This window comes from Anabas testudineus, chromosome 6 (genome assembly GCF_900324465.2).
Source record: "Anabas testudineus chromosome 6, fAnaTes1.2, whole genome shotgun sequence".
NCBI lineage: Eukaryota > Metazoa > Chordata > Actinopteri > Anabantiformes > Anabantidae > Anabas > Anabas testudineus.
Window position 1 is genome coordinate 15,287,786 of NC_046615.1, and position 19,677 is coordinate 15,307,462.

The following is a 19,677-nucleotide window of genomic DNA, read 5'->3' on the forward strand; positions in this document are numbered from 1 at the left end:
GCACAGCTGAACACACCAAACACTCCACTGACTTGTATTTCTGGCGCTGTGCAGACACACCCATCACATGTTTGTTCTGCCAACAGGTTTACGTTCTCATCAGAGGACGCAGCACTTGCGTAATGATCACTGCACACCGGTGTCTTTTTTTTTTTTTTTTTTGGCTGTTTCCCTTCAAATATAGGGAATCTTAATGCAACAGAATCAGACACATTTAGACAATAGAGTGCTGTATTTAGTGTTGTGGTATGACTGTGCAGAAGCCCCTTTCCTGTTTCAACATGTCACTACCACACTGCAACAAACTAGACCCACAAAGCAGTGTTTTTTTCCCAGTTTGATGTGCACACAGCCCCGGTTTCAACCCCACCCAACACCTCTATAATGAACTGAAACACTGACATCAGCAAACATCAGTGCCCAACCTCACTGATGCTGATTTATCTGAATGGGAGTGAATCCCTGCAAACAAAAAAAAAGGAAAGTCTTAGCAGATGACATTTAATACCCCTAAAATATTCAGAAATGACATGTGGGTGTAATCAACAATCATCAGCCACAGATGGAGTAGTGACGTTCAGCAAACAAATAAATCAGGTTGTCCAATAAGGATTCAGATTTATTATTATTTATATTATTATATTTATAGTTATTTACTTTTTTATTTGTCATTATTCAAACTTTTTTGTATCTTGTCTCCAACTAGTGCAGCTGTAGGTGTGCACCCTCATGCCTCAAAGATCCTAGTTGAGTAAAACATGAAGGTTAGAAAAGCTAACTTGTAGGATGAGTGAGGAAATAGTGCTTGCCCCTCCCTTATCAGCTCTGCTGTCTTTCCCTCAAGCACGACCCTTAACCCCTGAATAAAAAATAGGTCTAATTGGACATTTAACTGTCAATCTGACTTTTCCTCCTATAATAAAAGAGTTATATGACACTACTTCATGTATTACCTATAAAATATTATGAAATATGTTATGGTTATTTCTGATTTTGTCTTATATCAAGCATGAGGACATTATAAACAATTTCAATCTACATTATAAACTGTGTCCTTATTTAATCTGACTGTGTAAAAAACTTTATACTTCATAATCATCCTAAGAACAGACGATGATGTGTTGGGTTGCATTAGAGTTTACATGTGAACAAAGTGACTATCAGGCCAGAAGCTGAGACAGCAAACACAACAAGGTTGTAGGTGGAGCTGGGTGGAGGGTTATGGATCAGAGGAAGGCAGGGGTGGGAGGAGTGGAGTGGTTTGCTTTTAAACTTGCCTGATTTGCAGACGTTAGTACTGTATTTTTACCAGTGTGTTTGAAATAAAAACAACAATGATAATAATATTGGTTTTGCTTTTATGCATTTATCAAATGAGTGTGTGACTCATTTAAAGGTTTTAGGACCTGGATTCCCACTGAAACTAGAACAAAGTTCAAGAGTTAACTTAATAACACAGAGACTGAAGGTTCAGTAGCACTAATTCAGAGAAATAATGCATTTCTTTCAAGAAACGCAAATAGATCTATTTAGTCAGGAAATAAGGAGAAATAAGGAGAAATCTGAGTACATTGTTTCATAATAACAGAACTTAGTAAAACCAACTTATTTAGTCTCTTCCATGATTTCTCCTCACTTCCACCATTACTAAACAATGCCCTGGAAGTGTGTCGTGTACGGCGTTTACGATGAAATCATTGGGCAAATTATTAAACGTGTTGCTCAGAGTGCCTCACGGTTTCAACAATGAGTTACAAATTGAGCTTGTGTTGTGTCGAGACAAGGTGTAAAAAACATTGAGTCACAATCAGGGCATCTGGAGATAAAAGGATGCTTTGTGTCCACAGATAAAACAGAAACAGAAAATCTACACAGAGTAGATGCTTGAACTAAAATAGTTTGACTATATTCTGAAATGTACAGGTAGGTGCATTTTTTAAATGAACTGCTGAGAAATTAACTACACTACATTTACATTTAGTAGATGCTTTTGTCTAAAGTGACTTACAAGTGAGCTACAAGGTACAAGACAAAGGCAGGGTAAGCACTGGGTCTCGCCTAAGGACCCCTGCTGGACGTGGGCCACAGCCGGGATTCTATCCCCAGTCTCCCAGATGGAAGACAGTAATCTTGGCACTAATAGTAATGGTAGTTGATGTGTCCCTTGCAGTCTGACGCTCTTGCTGTTTTTTATATTTTATATATTTTTTTATATATTTTGCATATTTTGTATTTTAATGTTTTTTTGGGATGTTTGTGTCCACCTGTGAGCATGTTGCTACAGTGATTGCCTCAGACAGAGAAGGTGACTCCTGACGCCTGAGACAGGTTGAACAAGGGTGTCACTCTCATTTACTCATGCAATCACTTTCTCTGACGCACACACACACACACACACACACACACACACACACACGTCTACAGACACATGTTTAAAATGCCCTCACTAGCCCCATACTCTACAACCCCCTAACTAAATGCCTAACTCGACCATTACCCCTTTTTTAAAACTTACTGAAAATCAGTCATTTGGAAGTCTGTCCCACAGTGAGTACCAGTCATAATGTCCTCAAAGATGTCCTCTCTCCCAACCCTCACAGGCCAAAGTGATCCTCGTAAAAACAGAAGTACACACAGATTACGGTACATGTGTCATAACTTTTACTCTGACTTCTGTCCCTGAGTACGCCCAGTACTTCTGAAAAGGGCTGGGAATTTGGTGCAACAGCTGCACCAGTGCTGCAGACTGAATGAGTCATGAGCAACATGTTGCAACACCCCCCCCCAAACAAAAAAGAAAAAAGGATTTCTGTGCTACATGCTAAAGTACATATGAACTGGACTAAACAATGTTTAGACTATTTAACAGCATTAAATCCTTTTTTAAAATAAAATATTTTAAATACTGTCCTGTGAAATAAAAAAAACTCCTGACTTTTTAGGGGAACCTCGACCTCCCTTGCCAAAAATGTCACACTCCCTCCCAAGTGATGGTATTTTTTGGGAGTGAGTACAAAAGCAACGGCTCACCTAAGCTGCTCGATGTTACACTCGCCCCGTGTCACAGTCAGACTGCCTGCCCCCCTCCTCTGTAACACACCCTGTGGTGTCACAGGGGCGTCTCTTTGACTCATCTCTTTTGTTTTGAGAATTCCCTGCTTGTACCTGCGAGGCAAAGCAGAAAGGTAATTGTTGGGGCGGTGACTGTTGAAATGTTCTATAAGTTTTAATACTTTCAAATATCAGATCAGATCCCCCTGGATAGACAAGCAGGTGCACAACTTCAGAGAGAAGAGAACATCTACAACCGACTTAACATCAATGGTAATGGTAAGTCAACATCTGTGATTTTTATACCACATCAATCTGTTTTATTGATGTTTGACTTATAAACTAAAATGTATTATTCAGATTATTCATCAAGTGGCTGCACGATTTTACTGAAATGTGCAAAAGCTGTGATTGTTTCTTCTTAAACATGAGCTGTGACAATGATGATAAAATCTTCATTATAACCCGAGGAAAGAGGTCATATTTCTATCGATCTCCGACTGCATCCTCTTCGGTGTAAACGTTCTGACTTTGATCCACTTGGGGTAAATGAAATCCTTAGCTATCCTCCAGGGAACTTATATGAATAGCCTTTAGACAGGCTGCGGCCCATCTCTTGTTTGTCTTCTCAAATGCATTTGAACAAAGGAAGGCATTGAAGAATCCACGAAACAAAAAGATACAGTAGATGTTTGTTGATGCTTTGATCCCGTTAGACAGGGATGTTGATTCTGCTCCGACAGGGAATATTTCTAATTTCATATGCACCACCCACCCAGGTAGATACCGCAGACAGGCAGCAGGTAACATGCATCACTCCCACGCTAGATATCACTTGAGCATTACAATGACTCACAGTTGCTAAGCTCAAATAAAACAAACCAGATAAAACTTGGGTGTGGCTCCAACTTAATAATAGAGTGAGACTGTGCCACACCTTGTAACAGTCCTCCATTCATACTTCACAACATTTGAAAGACTCAACTTAATAGCTCACTAATTTGTGAAAATATTAGAGACAAAGCTCTTAAGACTTTTTTCTGGTGAAGACTGAAGTGTAGAGTTTGAGTTAAATACATGAAGTAATCTGATTGTTACAAAAACAACAGCCATCAACAACATATGAAATAATTTTATGCACAGCGCAGAGTAATATATTTAGACATGTGTCAGGATGGGCAGTGCAAGGGCAGAACAAAGTCCAATGTCAGCTTTAGAGAAAAAAATATGTTTTGAACCTGCTCCAACTTGTTTTGTGTAGATGTCATCTGCTTGGATCCAGAGTCTGCACAATAGTGCAATGCATTACAGCAGCCTTAACAATAATGTTAACTTTGAGAAGCTGTTTGTGTTTACAGTGTCACAGAGGCTTTGATAAATGTTGTTAAAGGTATTTTATAAAGCAATGCTGCAGCACTAGACATTATATGTTTTTATTTTGTTCACCTTCTGTGCATAAATAATAAATATAAAGGGAGTCGCAAGTAGAAAAAAAATATCATCATCAATAGATCTTAATTTACCTCAGAGTGGCTTTTGTTCAAACTTCATGCATCAACCAAACCCAGAACATTTCTAAAACTCAAATATTGATGGTGGTTAAACTAAAAACAACAACAACAAAAAAAATATATATAGGCGTTATTGTAATAATTACAATCTACATGACTTTGAACATCTAAATGTGCTTAAAATCTTTTAGGCTAACTTTTATATGATTACATGCGAAGGTAAACGGACAACAATGGACCTCTGCCTCATCAATAACACCTTTGAAATATATTATATATTTATATATCATCCAAAGCAACTTACAAATGAGAAACACACACACTAGAAGCAACTCGGAGGCTGAACCTACAGTGTATTGAAGCCGCTCTCCCTCCTGAGCTACACCTGTCCCCATATTATCTCTTATTCACACTGATGTTGCACCATTTATATTTCTAATACCTACAATTACAAATCACAAATTTATCTCACAGATCAGAATTTCAATATCCCTCTCTTCACTCTGCAGCTGTGATAGTGATCTGACACGAACTGTGCACACTTCTCTCTGTAGTTAGATCAACTTTGATGTCATGTTAGAGGAAGTAATCTGAAACTACTGCATTACTTCAGTAAACTGATTATCAAAAGTAATGGATTACGACTAGTGATATCCTGTTGAATATTTAATCTCTAACAGCTCAACATATTTTACTATGGTGTAGTAAAAAGCACATATCCCTCTGTGCTGGGGTGGAGTTTAAACTCTGAGGTGGAAAGTGTATTTAGGTAGTTTGAGAAACTACAGATTATGCATGAGCAACTTTTATTTCAGCTGCAGCTGCAACGTTTTCACATGAATGACGTTATTAACAAAACACACAATGCGTATTATCATTTTTGTAAGCTTAACTCATGATCTTAAAATCTTTTCCAGTAAAATACAGCCTCACAAATATTTTGCAATACCAACTTTTAATGCTTGGCTGGATTTATCGAGAAATCTGATTTAAACAGTTTTCTAAAAAAAAAAAACATTTAACCTGACACATACGCGCGTAATGTGATCGCTATCTGACCGGAGAACAGCTCACCTGTGAGTCAGGTGACTCCCCGAGGCTCCACCTCCCGGTGATGTGCGCCTCTGCTCGCTTCTCTACTGAAGCTCCGCGCTGCCACGACGCAAACAGCGGGTCCGTGCCAGCGTCAGTGCACTTCAGGCGCAGTTTCAGCGTCTCGCTTTTTTTTAAGCTCTCCTCGTCCGCACCATGGCCTCAGAACCCGTGTTTTTGTCCGCTTTACAGCCCAACACCTCGGTCACCACCTACGGGCTCCCGGACATCCAGCTCGGGAACGGGAGCTCCGTGTCGAGCGAGGTGGCCAAAGCGCGGCGCGTCCAGCAGCAGGTCCAGATGAGGATGGCGGAGAAGTCCGCACTTCCGCGTCAAAATGGATCATCCTCAAACTACGCCATGTCAGGTAAACCTCATCAAGTGTTTTTATTGACTTATTTAATAAGAAACTACGCTGGATCTACCTCCTGCTTTGTGACATTTTCGGCGCCGTGAGCTGGTTTGTGCAGAAGTGGTGGAATTAAGGTGAAGGTCCCTAAACAGGTACAGGAACAGGTACAGGTGATATGAGCCGACTGTAGAACTCAGTTTACAGAAATATCAAATATATATGTGCTGTAATCAGGGGATTAAAGCTCTTATCAAGCCAGTCAAGCCTTACTCCAAATAACTGAAATAAAGTAGAAATAACATGAGCTCAGGTTTGTTTTGTGCTCTAATAATTGATGATGATGATGAGCATCAAATATGAATAATCCTGTTTATATTTTCTAAAATAGTTTAGAGTTACGTCACACTAATATTTTTATAGATTATGCTCATACAGACTAATAGGAAGAAAATGAATGAGTGGCTCCAACATTTCCTAATTTCAGCAAACTGTAGAAACTGTCCAATAGAGAACAATACAGGTTTGTTTTCTCTCACCTACCATCCCAAACCCAAAGAGATTCAGTTCACTACAGCACATTAAGCAGTTTAAAGCGGGTAACATTTTCCAGTGACTCATGACTTGTGTGTTTTAGCTTTAAAGATTACCTGGAGTTAGTTTCTCTTTTCACTTTATTTTGTTGGAAGCCAGTTAAAAGATTCTCAGCGTGACTCATATCGGTGGAGTTGCTTTTATTTTCTTGTGCAAGATTGCGCCTGCTTTGTGCTTGGTGTTTTTTGTGCCTGTGTCTCTTCTGCATTCCTGCAGACTTGTCCAATCAGCTCGTGCTGGTGCTGAGCGGCGGCGATCTTTTGAGTGTGCTCTGTACCTGCACACCAGAAGGGGTTAATGTGTAACAGGTTCAAACAAGAACTGCTTTCATGAACTTGCCTGATAGAGGCTTTCACCTTAGTGTGCTCTCTGTGGGATTGGGTTTCAGGTCTTACTCGGCTCTAAGAGGTGTCGCTTCAGGAGATACCTGGGGGGATGGCAGCCGTGTCGTGAGAATCAGCAGTAGTCTGTTTGAGATGTCATATTGTGAAACGGTGTCCGTCTGTGTTGTCTTTACACAGACAAAGTAGAGGTGGGATTGTTATGTAAGCAGCAGTAAGACTCCTGCAGGGTGAACTAAAGGTTTCCAGGAGCGTCAAGTTCACTCGGTTATTACGACACTTTTGTTGAGTTGTGGTTAAGAAGCAGAATTGGTGTCAAATGTGGAGCTGCTTGACATAGTCTGAAAACTAGTGACAAAACTCATGAACCTTCCTGATGCACAGAAACAGTCCCCATAATCCTTTGTGTTAAACCAAACCACAGGGAGCTGGCTGAGCAGCTCGACGTCAGGACCTCGTTTATACGACCAAAACATTTTTGTTGTGTGGTGGCAGAATCTTTTTCTCACTCTTCTAGTTTCAGCTTTTCCCCGAGGCAACAACACGGCCTGCCTCAACAAACAAACTACTGTTCGTCAAACATGGCCGCTCTGCATGAAAAACTAGGCTCAGCCTGTTATCTTTACTCGTCCTTTGCTCTGGGCTTAGCTGGGAGGAAAACATACAGTAATAAAATGTTGTCATGTCATATTCATCCTCTTCTAAAGCTGGTTTAAGAGGGAGTGAAGAATTCCCATCAACACAACAATGAATGTTACCATTTCAGTAGCTTGTGGCTTTAGAGAAGTTAATTATGAATGCATGAATATTCACACACAAGGGAAACACAGTGGGTTCAGCGAAAAGCGCCTCCTCTGTCTCTAAACGCTGCTCAGCAGAAAGTGAGAGCAGAAAACTAGTGGACTCTTAGTTGTATGAGCAAAGTTAATTTTTCAGAAGACATTAGTGGACCAACAAAAAAAAAAAAAAAAAAAAGTTCAGTGTCTTTGCTGTAGGAGTATTGAGGGTGTGTTTTCACCGTGTTGCGATTGCAAAGGTGTGTTGGGCGTTGTCAGGGACGGGCTGGGCCCAGGCCAAATGATGTGTCAGTCATTCTCTTCTACACCAACTGGTTTGGTGTGTGTGCATATGTGTGTGTGTGTGTGTGAATGTGAAATGATTCACTACTGATCACTTGCTCACGTCTTGTCAGAACATTCAAAATGTGCTTTGAAGATGTTCAAACACTGGCTGCACAGATATTAGACATGTCTCAGAGAGGGTGAATCCTGCTGACGTTTGTGATCCCTTCACCTTTCATCCAGAGTTCTTATCAGAGCTGGGTTTTATGAGCACAGATCAGGTTTAGGTGTGTCCTGCAGGAATGCTACAACTTGTTAGCATGCAGACATGCAAAATTGAGATGGTGAACATGGTAAAAATCAGTATGTGAGCACTGTCATGAGTGTATAATAACAAAACAAAGAAATCTTAATGACTTTCCCATCATCCTCGGCAGCAGAGGGTTAGTGCTAGTTACATATCTAAACATGTTACAACATTAAATTCACAAAAGCTGATGCCAGCAAGGCTGCAGACTCTTGTGTAAACATTGCTTGCATTGCTTGTAACATTTGTTTGCGTGATACTAACTAGGGAAGAACTAACTCTCTACATGTCAATGACTGCACGTAATGTTTTCTAAGAAACTCCTTTGGCAAATGATGAAATTAAATAAACCCAATTAAACGCTTAGATACGTACAATATGACGAGCTCGGTTTTGATATTGAAGTCAACAAACTGTTGCTCCAGCCATAGTGAGAGTCTTGCTAAATGCCTGTTATCACCACTCACCTCTAAGGTGAGTAAAACGTAGTGTCCGTGCTCAGTGAGATTGTGTCTGTTCGTCAGATAGACCCTGTTCTCCAGTCGAACGGTAACCAGAGACATCCGTGAGACCTTCCTACAGCTGAGAATGTTCTTGATCATTTTACTTTTTAAGCTTTTAATTTTTTCAGTGTTTAAAATTCTTGAGATTCTTTAAGAGTCATGCTCATAAAAATCAGTTTCAGTTGAACTTATTTTAATTAATTGGTTAACCACAAACCAAAAAATATATATTTGAATTAGTAAACATGAGCTTGTGAAAGTAAACTGTATTAAACTTTCATTGTTTCCATGATTATGTTGCAGGCAGTAACACTACCACTGGTCAGGTTTGACTTAATGCTAAATTATTTATGGATGTGGCAGAGCTAGTGCAATAAAATTAATTAACAGGATGAATTGTAGAGAATGTAGGTTATCCTGTTGGCCTGGGCACTACCAGGAGATTCATACATAAAGTCAAAAAGCCATTCATTAAAGTTTTTAGAAATTTGAAATGATAAAAGTTTCCTATATTTCCTCATTGCTGACCTCACAACAAGTGTACAAGAAAAGGAAGGGCATTCCTCCCATTTTCCATCACTTCTGCTCAGGAACAGAGTCAGCACTTGAGTCAAGCTGAGTGTACTTTCAGAATAAGTAACGGTTGGGAATTCCTTTTTTTGCAAAAGGTAAAAAATAATGCTTCAATACAAGTTCACACTGAAGAGTGCATCTAAAGGTTTTACTCATTCAGGTTTTGTGAAATAAGATTTTACATGTGGGATGATGCGTTGAAAGGATTAAAATCACAATAGACATTGTTGTGAAAATCAATATGACATTTAGTTTTTCAACAGAGACGTGTTTCACTGTCTTATAAACACTTTAACATTACACATTAATGTATTGTCTCTCTTTAGTGTTAGTAAATGTGATATTACTGTATATGTAGTTAATTTTTCTTCCTTTCTTTTATTTCAGATTACGGTGGTTCCTCAACAATGAAATATAACACGTACAACCCAAGTTTCAGCTCCAAATCGTCCTATATGTACTCGGGCTCCAGAACAATGGTGAGTACAACAGTAGTATCTCGCTGTTTCAGCACATATCATGGAAATGTCTGCTCAACTCACTGTCACGGTGACTTGCCCAGGACAGCATGCGAGGTATTTCACAGTAGGTAGTGATCAGGGTTTTCGAGTCCACCTGCTAGATTCCTTCATTTTTAGTAGGTGAGGAGGAACACACTGGCTTTTGGCCACAGATATCTGAGCTCTGACTGGTTACATTTCATCTACATTTGCATCTACGCTACTTTTAGTCAGTAATAAATCACTCCCAGTTTACGCAGCAGTGGAATTAGCATGATGAAGTTAGTTCACAGTACTTAATATGACTAAGTACTGAGGAGTTGACCTTTTGGCTGTTTCCTGTCAAAATGATCACGTCGGTGTGATCAAACTTAGAAACCATTTTACTGATACATAATGACTCACACACATGTGAGCACAGAAAAGTATGTGAAGATTTTGGAATTTTACGGTTGTCTGTATTAATTTGTCATAAAACATGATCTGATCTTCATCTAAGTCAAGAGTTTTAATACATATGATAAAAAATAACACAAAAAAAACATTCGTGTCTTTATTGAGATCAACCATAAAAACTTCATAGGGGAAAAATGACCTCAAAAAAGCTAATAGGAGTCAGGTGTTAACATACCTGGAGTCTTGTTAGAAAATTATCTTGAGGGTGTGGACTAGAGCTTCTTCAACTGACAAAAAACACTCAAACATTTTAAGTTTGCTCCGCACAAGAAGAAGGTGCTTATGTGAGCCATGCCTCGTCAAAAGGAGCATTTAGAGGATCAGGAATTGCTGCTTTACTTAAAGCTGGAAAGGGTTACAAAGTGATGTCAAAGACTTTAGAAGAAGTCTACAGTTAGACAAACAATCTACAAATGGAGACACTTTGGGACTGTGGCTACTCCACTAAGAACTGGGCGGCGAATCAAAATGACCCAAAGAGCACAACAAACACTGACAGCCAAAGATTTGAAGGCATCATTGGAACTGGCTAAGATCTGTGTTCATGAGTCTTCAGTAGATAAAATATCGAACAAGCAGGGTGTCTATGGCAGGACACCACAAAAGAAGCTGCTGTTTAATAAAAGGAACATTTTTGCAAGCATATAAAGCGCCGCATCATCATGAAAACATAATTTTAATCGTAAAGTGTTAGCATACCTGGAGTCTTGTTAACGCCTGACTCCAATTTATTTTGTTATTATTTTAGGCACATTATATTTATCAATACTCTTGGCTTAGATGAAGATCAGATCATGTTTTATGACAAATTGATGCAAAAAATCACACAGTTTTAACACATAGTTTTTCTTGCTATTGTGTATTATAACACACACAATATTATGGGTAACTGCTGACATATGTAATTGTAAAAGTTACTTTTCTCTTTGTCCTCAGGGTCCACGTGTATCCCAGAGGTCAGGCTTCAGCTGCCAGTCTGCTGGGCCAGACATGCACCAGTTCCAGAGGATGAGTGTTGGAGGCGGTGGAACTGGTGGAGGAGTTGTTCTAAGTGGTGGTGGTGGTGGTGTTGGTGGTGGTAGCAGTTTTTACAGAGAAGAAGTACGCACGGGCAACTACCAAGGGAATCGACAGCAGAACCAAATGGACCCAGAGACCATGTCTATGCATTCAGTGCTGCAGCAGGTCGGGCAACCCTTCATAATAAATAACTGTGATGCTGAAAGCTTGATGTCTGACCAGGACGCCACGTACAACCGCTACAGCACGGTCAACGGCTACTCCACCCAGATGAGGCAAGGAGGAGGTTCTATGACCTTTCCCATGCAACGATCCACGAGTAGCGCTGTTTCCCGTGGAGGTGGGATGTCCCGAGGTGAGACGGAGTTCATCCAGCAACATTCATTCAAAGGCCCAGCCCACCGCACCATCAGCAGGATTACAAACCGAAACCGGATGAGCATGGGCTCTGTGTCTGGAACCCTGCAGCAGCAGATGTCCTCAAGTGGAAGCACCTATGGTGGAGGAGGAGACAGAGTGGACAGGGGGTTCATCGCATCTGGCGCGTCCTCTGCTTCGCAAGGGAACATTTACATGCAGCGTCCAGGCACCCTGTCCCGTGCCATGTCAATCAAGAGCATGCATAGTGTGGGCAGGGGTGTGGACGTCTTTGGACCGATGGGCATGGGAGCCAGCATGGGCAACCTCAGCGGGTGAGATGCTCAAACGGCCAAAAAGTCTCCAGTTATTTTTACTCAAATTCAGAAGGACAGTATTTGTATTTAAAACACCGGGCATATAAAATATTCTCATACGTTTAGAGAACATGCAGTATTATGCAACATAGATTTTATCAGTCATCAGTCTGTCTGAGAGAGTAGAGTTCATGTTCCTCTATTGTCCTAAAATAACTAAAAACACATAAATGCGTCACACGTCTGTGTGTGATGACATGTTACTTCGTTACTATGATAATGAGCACTTTAGTTTAGTTTGAATCAGTCCCACATACACCGCCCTGCTGCTGGAAATAGTCAGATGTGAATTAACCCAGCAGAGAAAAAAACAGAAAAAAGGCTCGATTTTCTGCAGTCCCCAGAATCTCTGGGGATGATTTAGCTGTTATTGTTATTTACTATTGTTGGACAAAAAGATAATATAGATTATTACCAGTCAGATACTTTACTTGTCATTACGCCAGTGGCTCGACTCAGTTCAGTTTAGTATTTCTTCTTGACGAGTTACTCTAATGTACCAGTATGATAGTGTCACATATTCCCTGCGCCAGGACGATTTTGTGTAAGTGCGTGATGTGAACTGTGTGTTTCCTAAGAGCTGTACATTGGGAGGTGGCTGCATAGTGGCAGGACTGGTTTTGGGTGTGGCAGCTTAGTTGCAGGCCTCGCATTTCACACATCCCACAGCTTGTGGTTAGATGATGGGATTTGCAGACCACTGTGTGATTTGGAAGAAATTCAACAAGCTGAATTTTGCAGATAAGAGACAAATTATCCATGAATTATGACTGTGGCTGCTCTGTTGCTTTACATTGAAACATGCAAATGACATATTTTGTAACACTCATCCACAGCATATTCAAATGTTTTACATCCTTTGGCTGATTTTGTTTATTTGCTCCTCTGATAGGCTCAATGACTTGGACGTGCCCACAGCAGTGTATAACCTGAGAGAGTCCGACGTAGGTTTGCAAGTCATGGGTGCTGCTTACATTCAACATGAGTGTTACAATAACAAAGACGCCAAAGACGAGGTATTCCAAACACATTAAACTTGTGGTTAGAATTCCTGTGGGTCTGTCCTCTTTGCAATGTCTTATTGAGACACTCAGTCATGAGATGACATTGTTTTCCTTCGAGTGAAGGCATCCATTGAGGAATATTACACATTTATGGTTACATTAAGTAGCCACAACTTTGCTTCTGTTCTGATGTGCTCCAGTTGTTCCACATGTTGCTTAAGTTGTATCATTGATGTAAAAGCCTCTGGACTCTGACCTTTATGGGTGTTGAGTAGCAGGCATACTGCAGAGATTAAAACTCTTATCTGGTTGCTGAGTGTATTTTCAGTTCTCAGCAAGGGGAAACTGGGATGAACGGGACCAAGCTGTACCAATTTTTGTCAAGAAAAAAAAGTTTATTTATTATGCACAACTCCTTGTTTTGTCTTAAGGTGCGTATGCTGGGCGGCATTGGTGAACTGGTGAAACTGTACAACAGCGAAAGCCAGGAGTTGCAGCGTTATGCCACTGGTGCCACACGCAACCTCATCTACGAGAATATGGAGAACAAGACGGCCCTGATCAATGCGGGAGGCATCCCACAGCTGGTCGAGGCCCTTAAGGAAAACGACGATGAGCTCCACAAGAACATCACAGGTAGGAAAATCCTGATGTCAGCCGTTAAAATAAAAGCATGACACAACAAGCAGAGTTAATCTCAGTCAGCTTGTTGTGGACTTTAGCCTCAAGCTGTGGTGAATGTTAAGGAGTAGGATGCAACATGATCTTGGCAGTGGTGTCCTTGGAATTCTTCGACCCAACAGTAGCCTTTGAAATAGATACGATTCCATACCAAACAAATAGGAGGATGACAAGCTGTACCTAACAGAGAAGGCAAATTGTTAGTATTTACTGTAACTAAATTATAGTTTGGTCAGTTAGGAAATAGTGAGAAACACTATTGTTGAATCACTATTCCTTCTTTTAGTCTGCATGCTTTAATTTCTCCTTCGTTTTGACATCATGTCTGGGGGCCTTTCACAGATCCAGTCTGTTTATATATATATATATATGTTTTCCTACTTGACTCAGCCTTCAGTGTTCATTTGTTATCAGAAGTTCATCTGCTGTCACATTTATCTGTTGTCAGCAGAACTGACAGTCATGCTTTCACGTGAAATTAATTTTTGAAATTTAAAATGTTAAAACTCGTTCTTTATATTGTGGGAGTCTGTAAGGCATGGGGTGTGAATCCGGAGAGTGAAAAGTGGAGCTACAGTATTTTCTATAGGGGAAGGTATGGGAGTTGTCTGGGCCTGTGGGACTAACAGTACATCTGCTGCTCCCTTTTATGAGTGAGGGCCTTGTCACTCTTTCCTTTAGCTGTTACACCTTGTTTTATATTTGATGTATGAGCTAATCTGGCTGTTGAGGAAGAAACTTTGGCAAAGACATGAATAACAGTAAAAAGTGCATGCTTAACTTTTCTGGGTAGTTTGCCAAAATGTGATACAGAAGTCTTATCTTGCCCACATAAGTGACAACTAATATTTTAGGTTTGTTGCCATTAGAGTTTCTTTCATCAGTTTTGATTTATAGGTTTAAAAGTGTTTTATGAACTTTTCAACGTAAAACGATAATAAATTAAGAATCATCTGTTTTTCCTTAACTACTGACCTGTCATCAAGATTCATGATTTGTCTACAACAAATGTTTTGACATGCAGGTTGATAAATAAAGCCCCAAAGAACCTACTATGATGAACAAAATGAAGCATAAAAGTAAAAATGTTCTTGTGTGACTTTGTGCAGGTATCCTGTGGAACCTTTCATCCAAGGAAACCCTGAAGGAAAAACTAGCAAAGGAGACACTTGTTGAATTGACGGACAAGGTCCTTGTTCCTCTGTCCAGTAACCCAGACGCTGAAGGCTTCGATCTGTCCCCCTCTGAGGCCGATATCTTCTGCAACACCACAGGATGCCTCAGGTGCATCCCACTTTTCTGTATCTAATCTTTAGTTGTGACATGCTCCTTCATTATAATGTACATTTTATGATTCAGTTGCGGCTGCTTTTTCTCCCATGACCACATTTACATTTGAGGAACCTGTTCTGTTGCAGGACACTCAAACTGCTGTGTCAGCTGGCTGCTACTTTTTACTGCACCCTATACTCTTTACTGTTGTTTAAAAAAGCATTCAGTCCAGCCTCTTTTCAAAAAAGGTCTTTTGAAAAGAATTGTGTATGGCATTAAACCTATGTACATCAGCCCAATGCCAAACTCTGTCTCCATCTCTGTATCCACTAGCTGGTCAAAAATAATGACATGCTTGATATCTGACCTCTCACTTTCTCTGTGTGTGCAGGAATCTGAGCTCTGCAAACGAGAAAACACGTGAGTTGATGAGAGGTGCAAAGGGACTGGTGGATTCTTTGGTGAACTACATCAAAGTTTCCATTGAGAATAATAAGACGGAAGACAAGGTGAGACCAGAAGAGATGGAGCTGAATGAAAGCTGGTCTAAGTCTCCTTTTTACTGTGCGTATTAATTTGTCTGTGTGTTTTCATAGGGGGTGGAAAATGCAATGTGTGTCTTGAGGAACCTCTCCTACCAGATCTACAGTGAGATGCCCCAATCTATTTCGTTTCGCCTGGACGGACCAAACAGAGCTCAAGACCCAAAGAAGGGCGAAGCCATCGGTTGTTTTACACCTCAGAGCAGGAAAGCCAAAAATGTACGCACAAGTTAAATTTATTCATCCACTAATGTTGTGTATGGACTAGACGCCCACCATAACAATTTCTTGTATGTTCCTTCCCATGACAGGCAAAGAACCAGGACCTCAGCACTTTCACTGAGGTGGCTCGGGTGCCAAAAGGCATGGAGTGGCTGTGGCACCCTAACATAATAAAGGTGTACAACAGCGTGCTGGTACACTGTGAGGTCAACTCCACCACCCGTGAAGCAGCTGCTGGGGCTCTGCAGAACATAACAGCTGGAGACAAGAGGGTGAGTGGCACATTTATTAGACCTTATTCAAACCAAAGGCTGTCTTGCATCTGAACTGTCTGTTTCTTTTTGTCTTGTAGTGGGCTTCAATACTCAGCCGAGTGGCTATAGAGCAGGAGCGCATGATGCCAGTGCTGCTGGACGGCCTGCGCACCAACAATGACTTGGAGCTGCGCTCCATCACAGGCTTCTTCCGAAATCTGTCCCGCCACTGTAGCAATAAGGATGAAATGGGTCAGTGTTGCATCTTTAATTCTTGTCTTGAATTAAGCATTTTATATCCCACTCTGCTAGTTGCTTTAGTTTGTCCACAGGATGTCATAGTCTTTAGAACATAATTTGTTATTTAATCACATTTGAGATAAAAGGCAGGAATCAGTGCATTGTAAGGTGTCATGGTTTTATAAGCCACTGAATATATATGTTTTAGAAATGTAGCCATTATTATATACTTAATGTTGAAATGTAATTGCAACTGAATTTGGCATTACAAAGCACTGAACAATTTAACTTTTGAAATGTCTGTAATTATTAATTACAGGATTCACTAACTTAAAAATCTGGTCATTTGATTAAATTCTGACTCGAAGATTTGAGATAAGAAATTCACACTTAAACATCCAGGATACAGAGGATAACAGCATCAATTAGTTATGTATCCTAAAGACTATTACATACACAAGTTTCAGTTTAAAAAAACAAAACAAAACACTGACAACAGCCTGTGAAAGTAAACAAACCGCCACAGCAGTGTGTGTGTCTGTGTGTGTGTGTGTGTTTATAATTGTATTTTCCTTTATGATATACTAGACATGTGAACTAGCGAAATTGTTTGTTAAATAAAACGGGTGTCCACATATTATCCTAATGATACATATCGGTTTGTTCAGCCACAAAGGTGGTGAACAACCTGGTGGCTAAGCTGCCTAATGATGGAAACGAGAATCTGCCATCCAGCGATGTGGTGATCAACATATGTGGTGTCTTCAATAACTTGGTGACAGGCAGCTATTTGGCTGCCAGAGACATCTGCTACTTCAACGGCCTGCAAAAACTGATGGCTATCAGAGATTCCCATGATGGCAGGTGAGTGATCCAACATATTATACTCATTAAATGTGTATTTACATTAGACCAGACACAGACATATGCACGTGCATGTCATTTGATGTTGAATGTTGAATATTGCAAACTGGCATGATTTAATTTGTTACAAGCTTCAACCTTGGATGAATCTTTTTGTTTTAGTCAGGGGAAGATGAAAGCAGCCAAAGCAGCAGCCACAGTTCTCACCAATATGTCACAGTACAAGAAACTGCACAAAGCATACAAAGAGGTAAGACGCTCCAAAAAGTACTAGGAAATGAGCTCCGCGTCATTCATGATGACATAATTATTATTAAAACATGATTTAACTGCATTGTGTAAAAGCTTTTGTAACAGGACTAGGAACTATTCTCAGCTTTGTTTTTCTCAGAGCTACTTTTTCAAAGACATTGTCCTCAGGTCAGGACACACTAAACATATTTCTCAGTAGTCTTCTGACCTCTAACATAGGCAGGCGCAGAGTGAGTATGTCATTGCGAAACAAAGGCCAAAGATCACTGGAAAACTTTATCTTTGTGGTGCTCCACCCTCACTCTGTGTATGTGTGGTGTGTTTGAGTGACTGAGCGTAAAAAAGTGAGAGTTATGGTATGTGTGTGATGGATGGCATTCCTCAGTCTCTGCAGTTCTCTTGTTAGTGGGGCGGGTCATGTTCAAAAACCCGTATGTTTCTGGCTGTTGCTCCTTCAACACACACTCACACACACACCTAGTCAGGCAGGTCCACCTCTTGGGCAGGCCCAGGTAGTTTTACTGCCTTCTGCATATCACGACTTGCCCCTCCCAAGGAAGGGCGCGGTGTTCACTTTATTTCCTAATGAACAAGTCCCAGCAGAACAAAAAATGTGTGAATGCTTGTCCTATATACAACTTTGACGTTAACACTCACGATCCTGCATCACATGCTACAAAAATAGACACGTGCAGAAGGTTAACTGTTTGAACAGTGGATTTCATAACTCTGTAATCGATTGTGTTCTGTGAGCTTACTTTGTTCTGTGGGGCCTTGTGCGTTAGAAAACGAGCTGCAACCAGACACCTGTGTGTGAATATGCAGTAAATATCTACTTAAATACATTCAGCAAAATGTATGGGCTTTAAAGATTTCTGTACAATGTTGTAACACTTTCCATTTTTCTTTTGTTTTACAGAAAGGGTTTGAAAAAGAGAGTTTTAGGGATATGACACTCTGAAACGGTGCAACTTCAGTGGTACACTTGGAAGAAATCTTGTGTATGAGTAAATAAACTTTTTTTATAATTTGCAACCATAACATGGGCTCTCTTCGTGAACACAAGTGATAGAGGATCTTCCCTGACGGAAAAGAACTTGCAGCGTATCTTATAACTTTGTGGACATCAGCACAGTGAACGAAATCTGGACTTTTTGATGGATTAACACACAGAAGTGCACCTTAACAATTTATTCTCTTTCTTTCTTTGAACATAATAGTGTCTAGTGTGGAATTATTCAGGGATTTATTTTCAGTCAGAGCAATATGTATCCAGATGAAACCGCAGCTGTTCTTGTTCCTACTGTTTGGAAACAGTGTGAAACTGTTGATTAACAATATGATGGACACTTGTGCCTTTTCTGCTTGCTGTTGCACTTAATCCACTGCATAGATGCAACAATTGTGCTACTAAAATAACATTTTTTGTACATAGCTCTCTTTTATACAGAAATCATGTTAAATATTTTATACACTGTAGGTATGAACTTAGTAGTTTTTGAATAGATAAATGTGTTTCTGCATGACAACATTATAACAGAGTTATAACTGAATGTAAACCAGAGGACCTTTGCTGAAATTTGGATGTTAATACATTTGATTCGGAAATCTGGGGATAGTGATTGTGCTTTGAAATCTTAACATTTGTATTTACCTATGAGCTGGTGTGTCATTTGTTTTTTCTGTAACATGCCGTTGCAACTGCTGTTTGCTTAATGCGTGAGTGTGAAACATGGGTGAAAGTATTTTCCTTTGTTTTCTTAACAGATGTGTTTAGTGTGAGGCATTTTTCATTAATATTGACCCCATTGACTTATTTAGATTGGCAAATTAAAAACTTCTACATCTATTTGTGTAACGTGTTTATACTCACATGAAAAGTTTGGTTCTGAAAAACTGAATTGTATCGTTTTACTATCCTGTGACGTAAAAGATGACCTTGTGTTTCTGTGTGGGAGTGTAAACACGGACTGTTTTAATATTTGCTTTAGTTTTGTGTACAGGCAGATGTATCTTGTGGATATTGTTCAGCTAATAAACAGATTTGGAAATTAAATGTCATTGTGAAGGCGTTTCTCAAGCTTGTGCTGTAGCGCATATTGTCGCTGTAACAGACTGGCGCTAATGTGCTAAAATGTCGGCCACTCCTTGTTGACATATTTGCTCCTGCTCAGACAGGAACAGTACCAGACTTTCCCTGCTGCACCCTTTACCCCTACTTATTTCACCACAGGTAATCATTACTCTGTGAGAA

The 19,677-nt window shown here is 40.1% G+C and overlaps 1 protein-coding gene across 1 annotated transcript; it reads left to right on the forward strand.

Annotated features, from left to right (window-relative positions):
• The first annotated feature begins 5,698 nt into the window (after positions 1–5,698).
• On the forward strand, positions 5,699–19,479 carry pkp3a (plakophilin 3a). The gene is made up of 13 exons (XM_026364953.1): positions 5,699–6,021; positions 9,770–9,861; positions 11,275–12,050; positions 12,985–13,108; positions 13,528–13,732; positions 14,887–15,061; positions 15,441–15,558; positions 15,646–15,810; positions 15,903–16,085; positions 16,166–16,319; positions 16,976–17,171; positions 17,334–17,421; positions 18,343–19,479. Exons 1-13 carry the CDS (start codon positions 5,811–5,813, stop codon positions 18,382–18,384), a joined length of 2,529 nt encoding a protein of 842 aa, XP_026220738.1. The 5' UTR covers positions 5,699–5,810; the 3' UTR covers positions 18,385–19,479.
• The last annotated feature ends 198 nt before the right edge of the window (positions 19,480–19,677 follow it).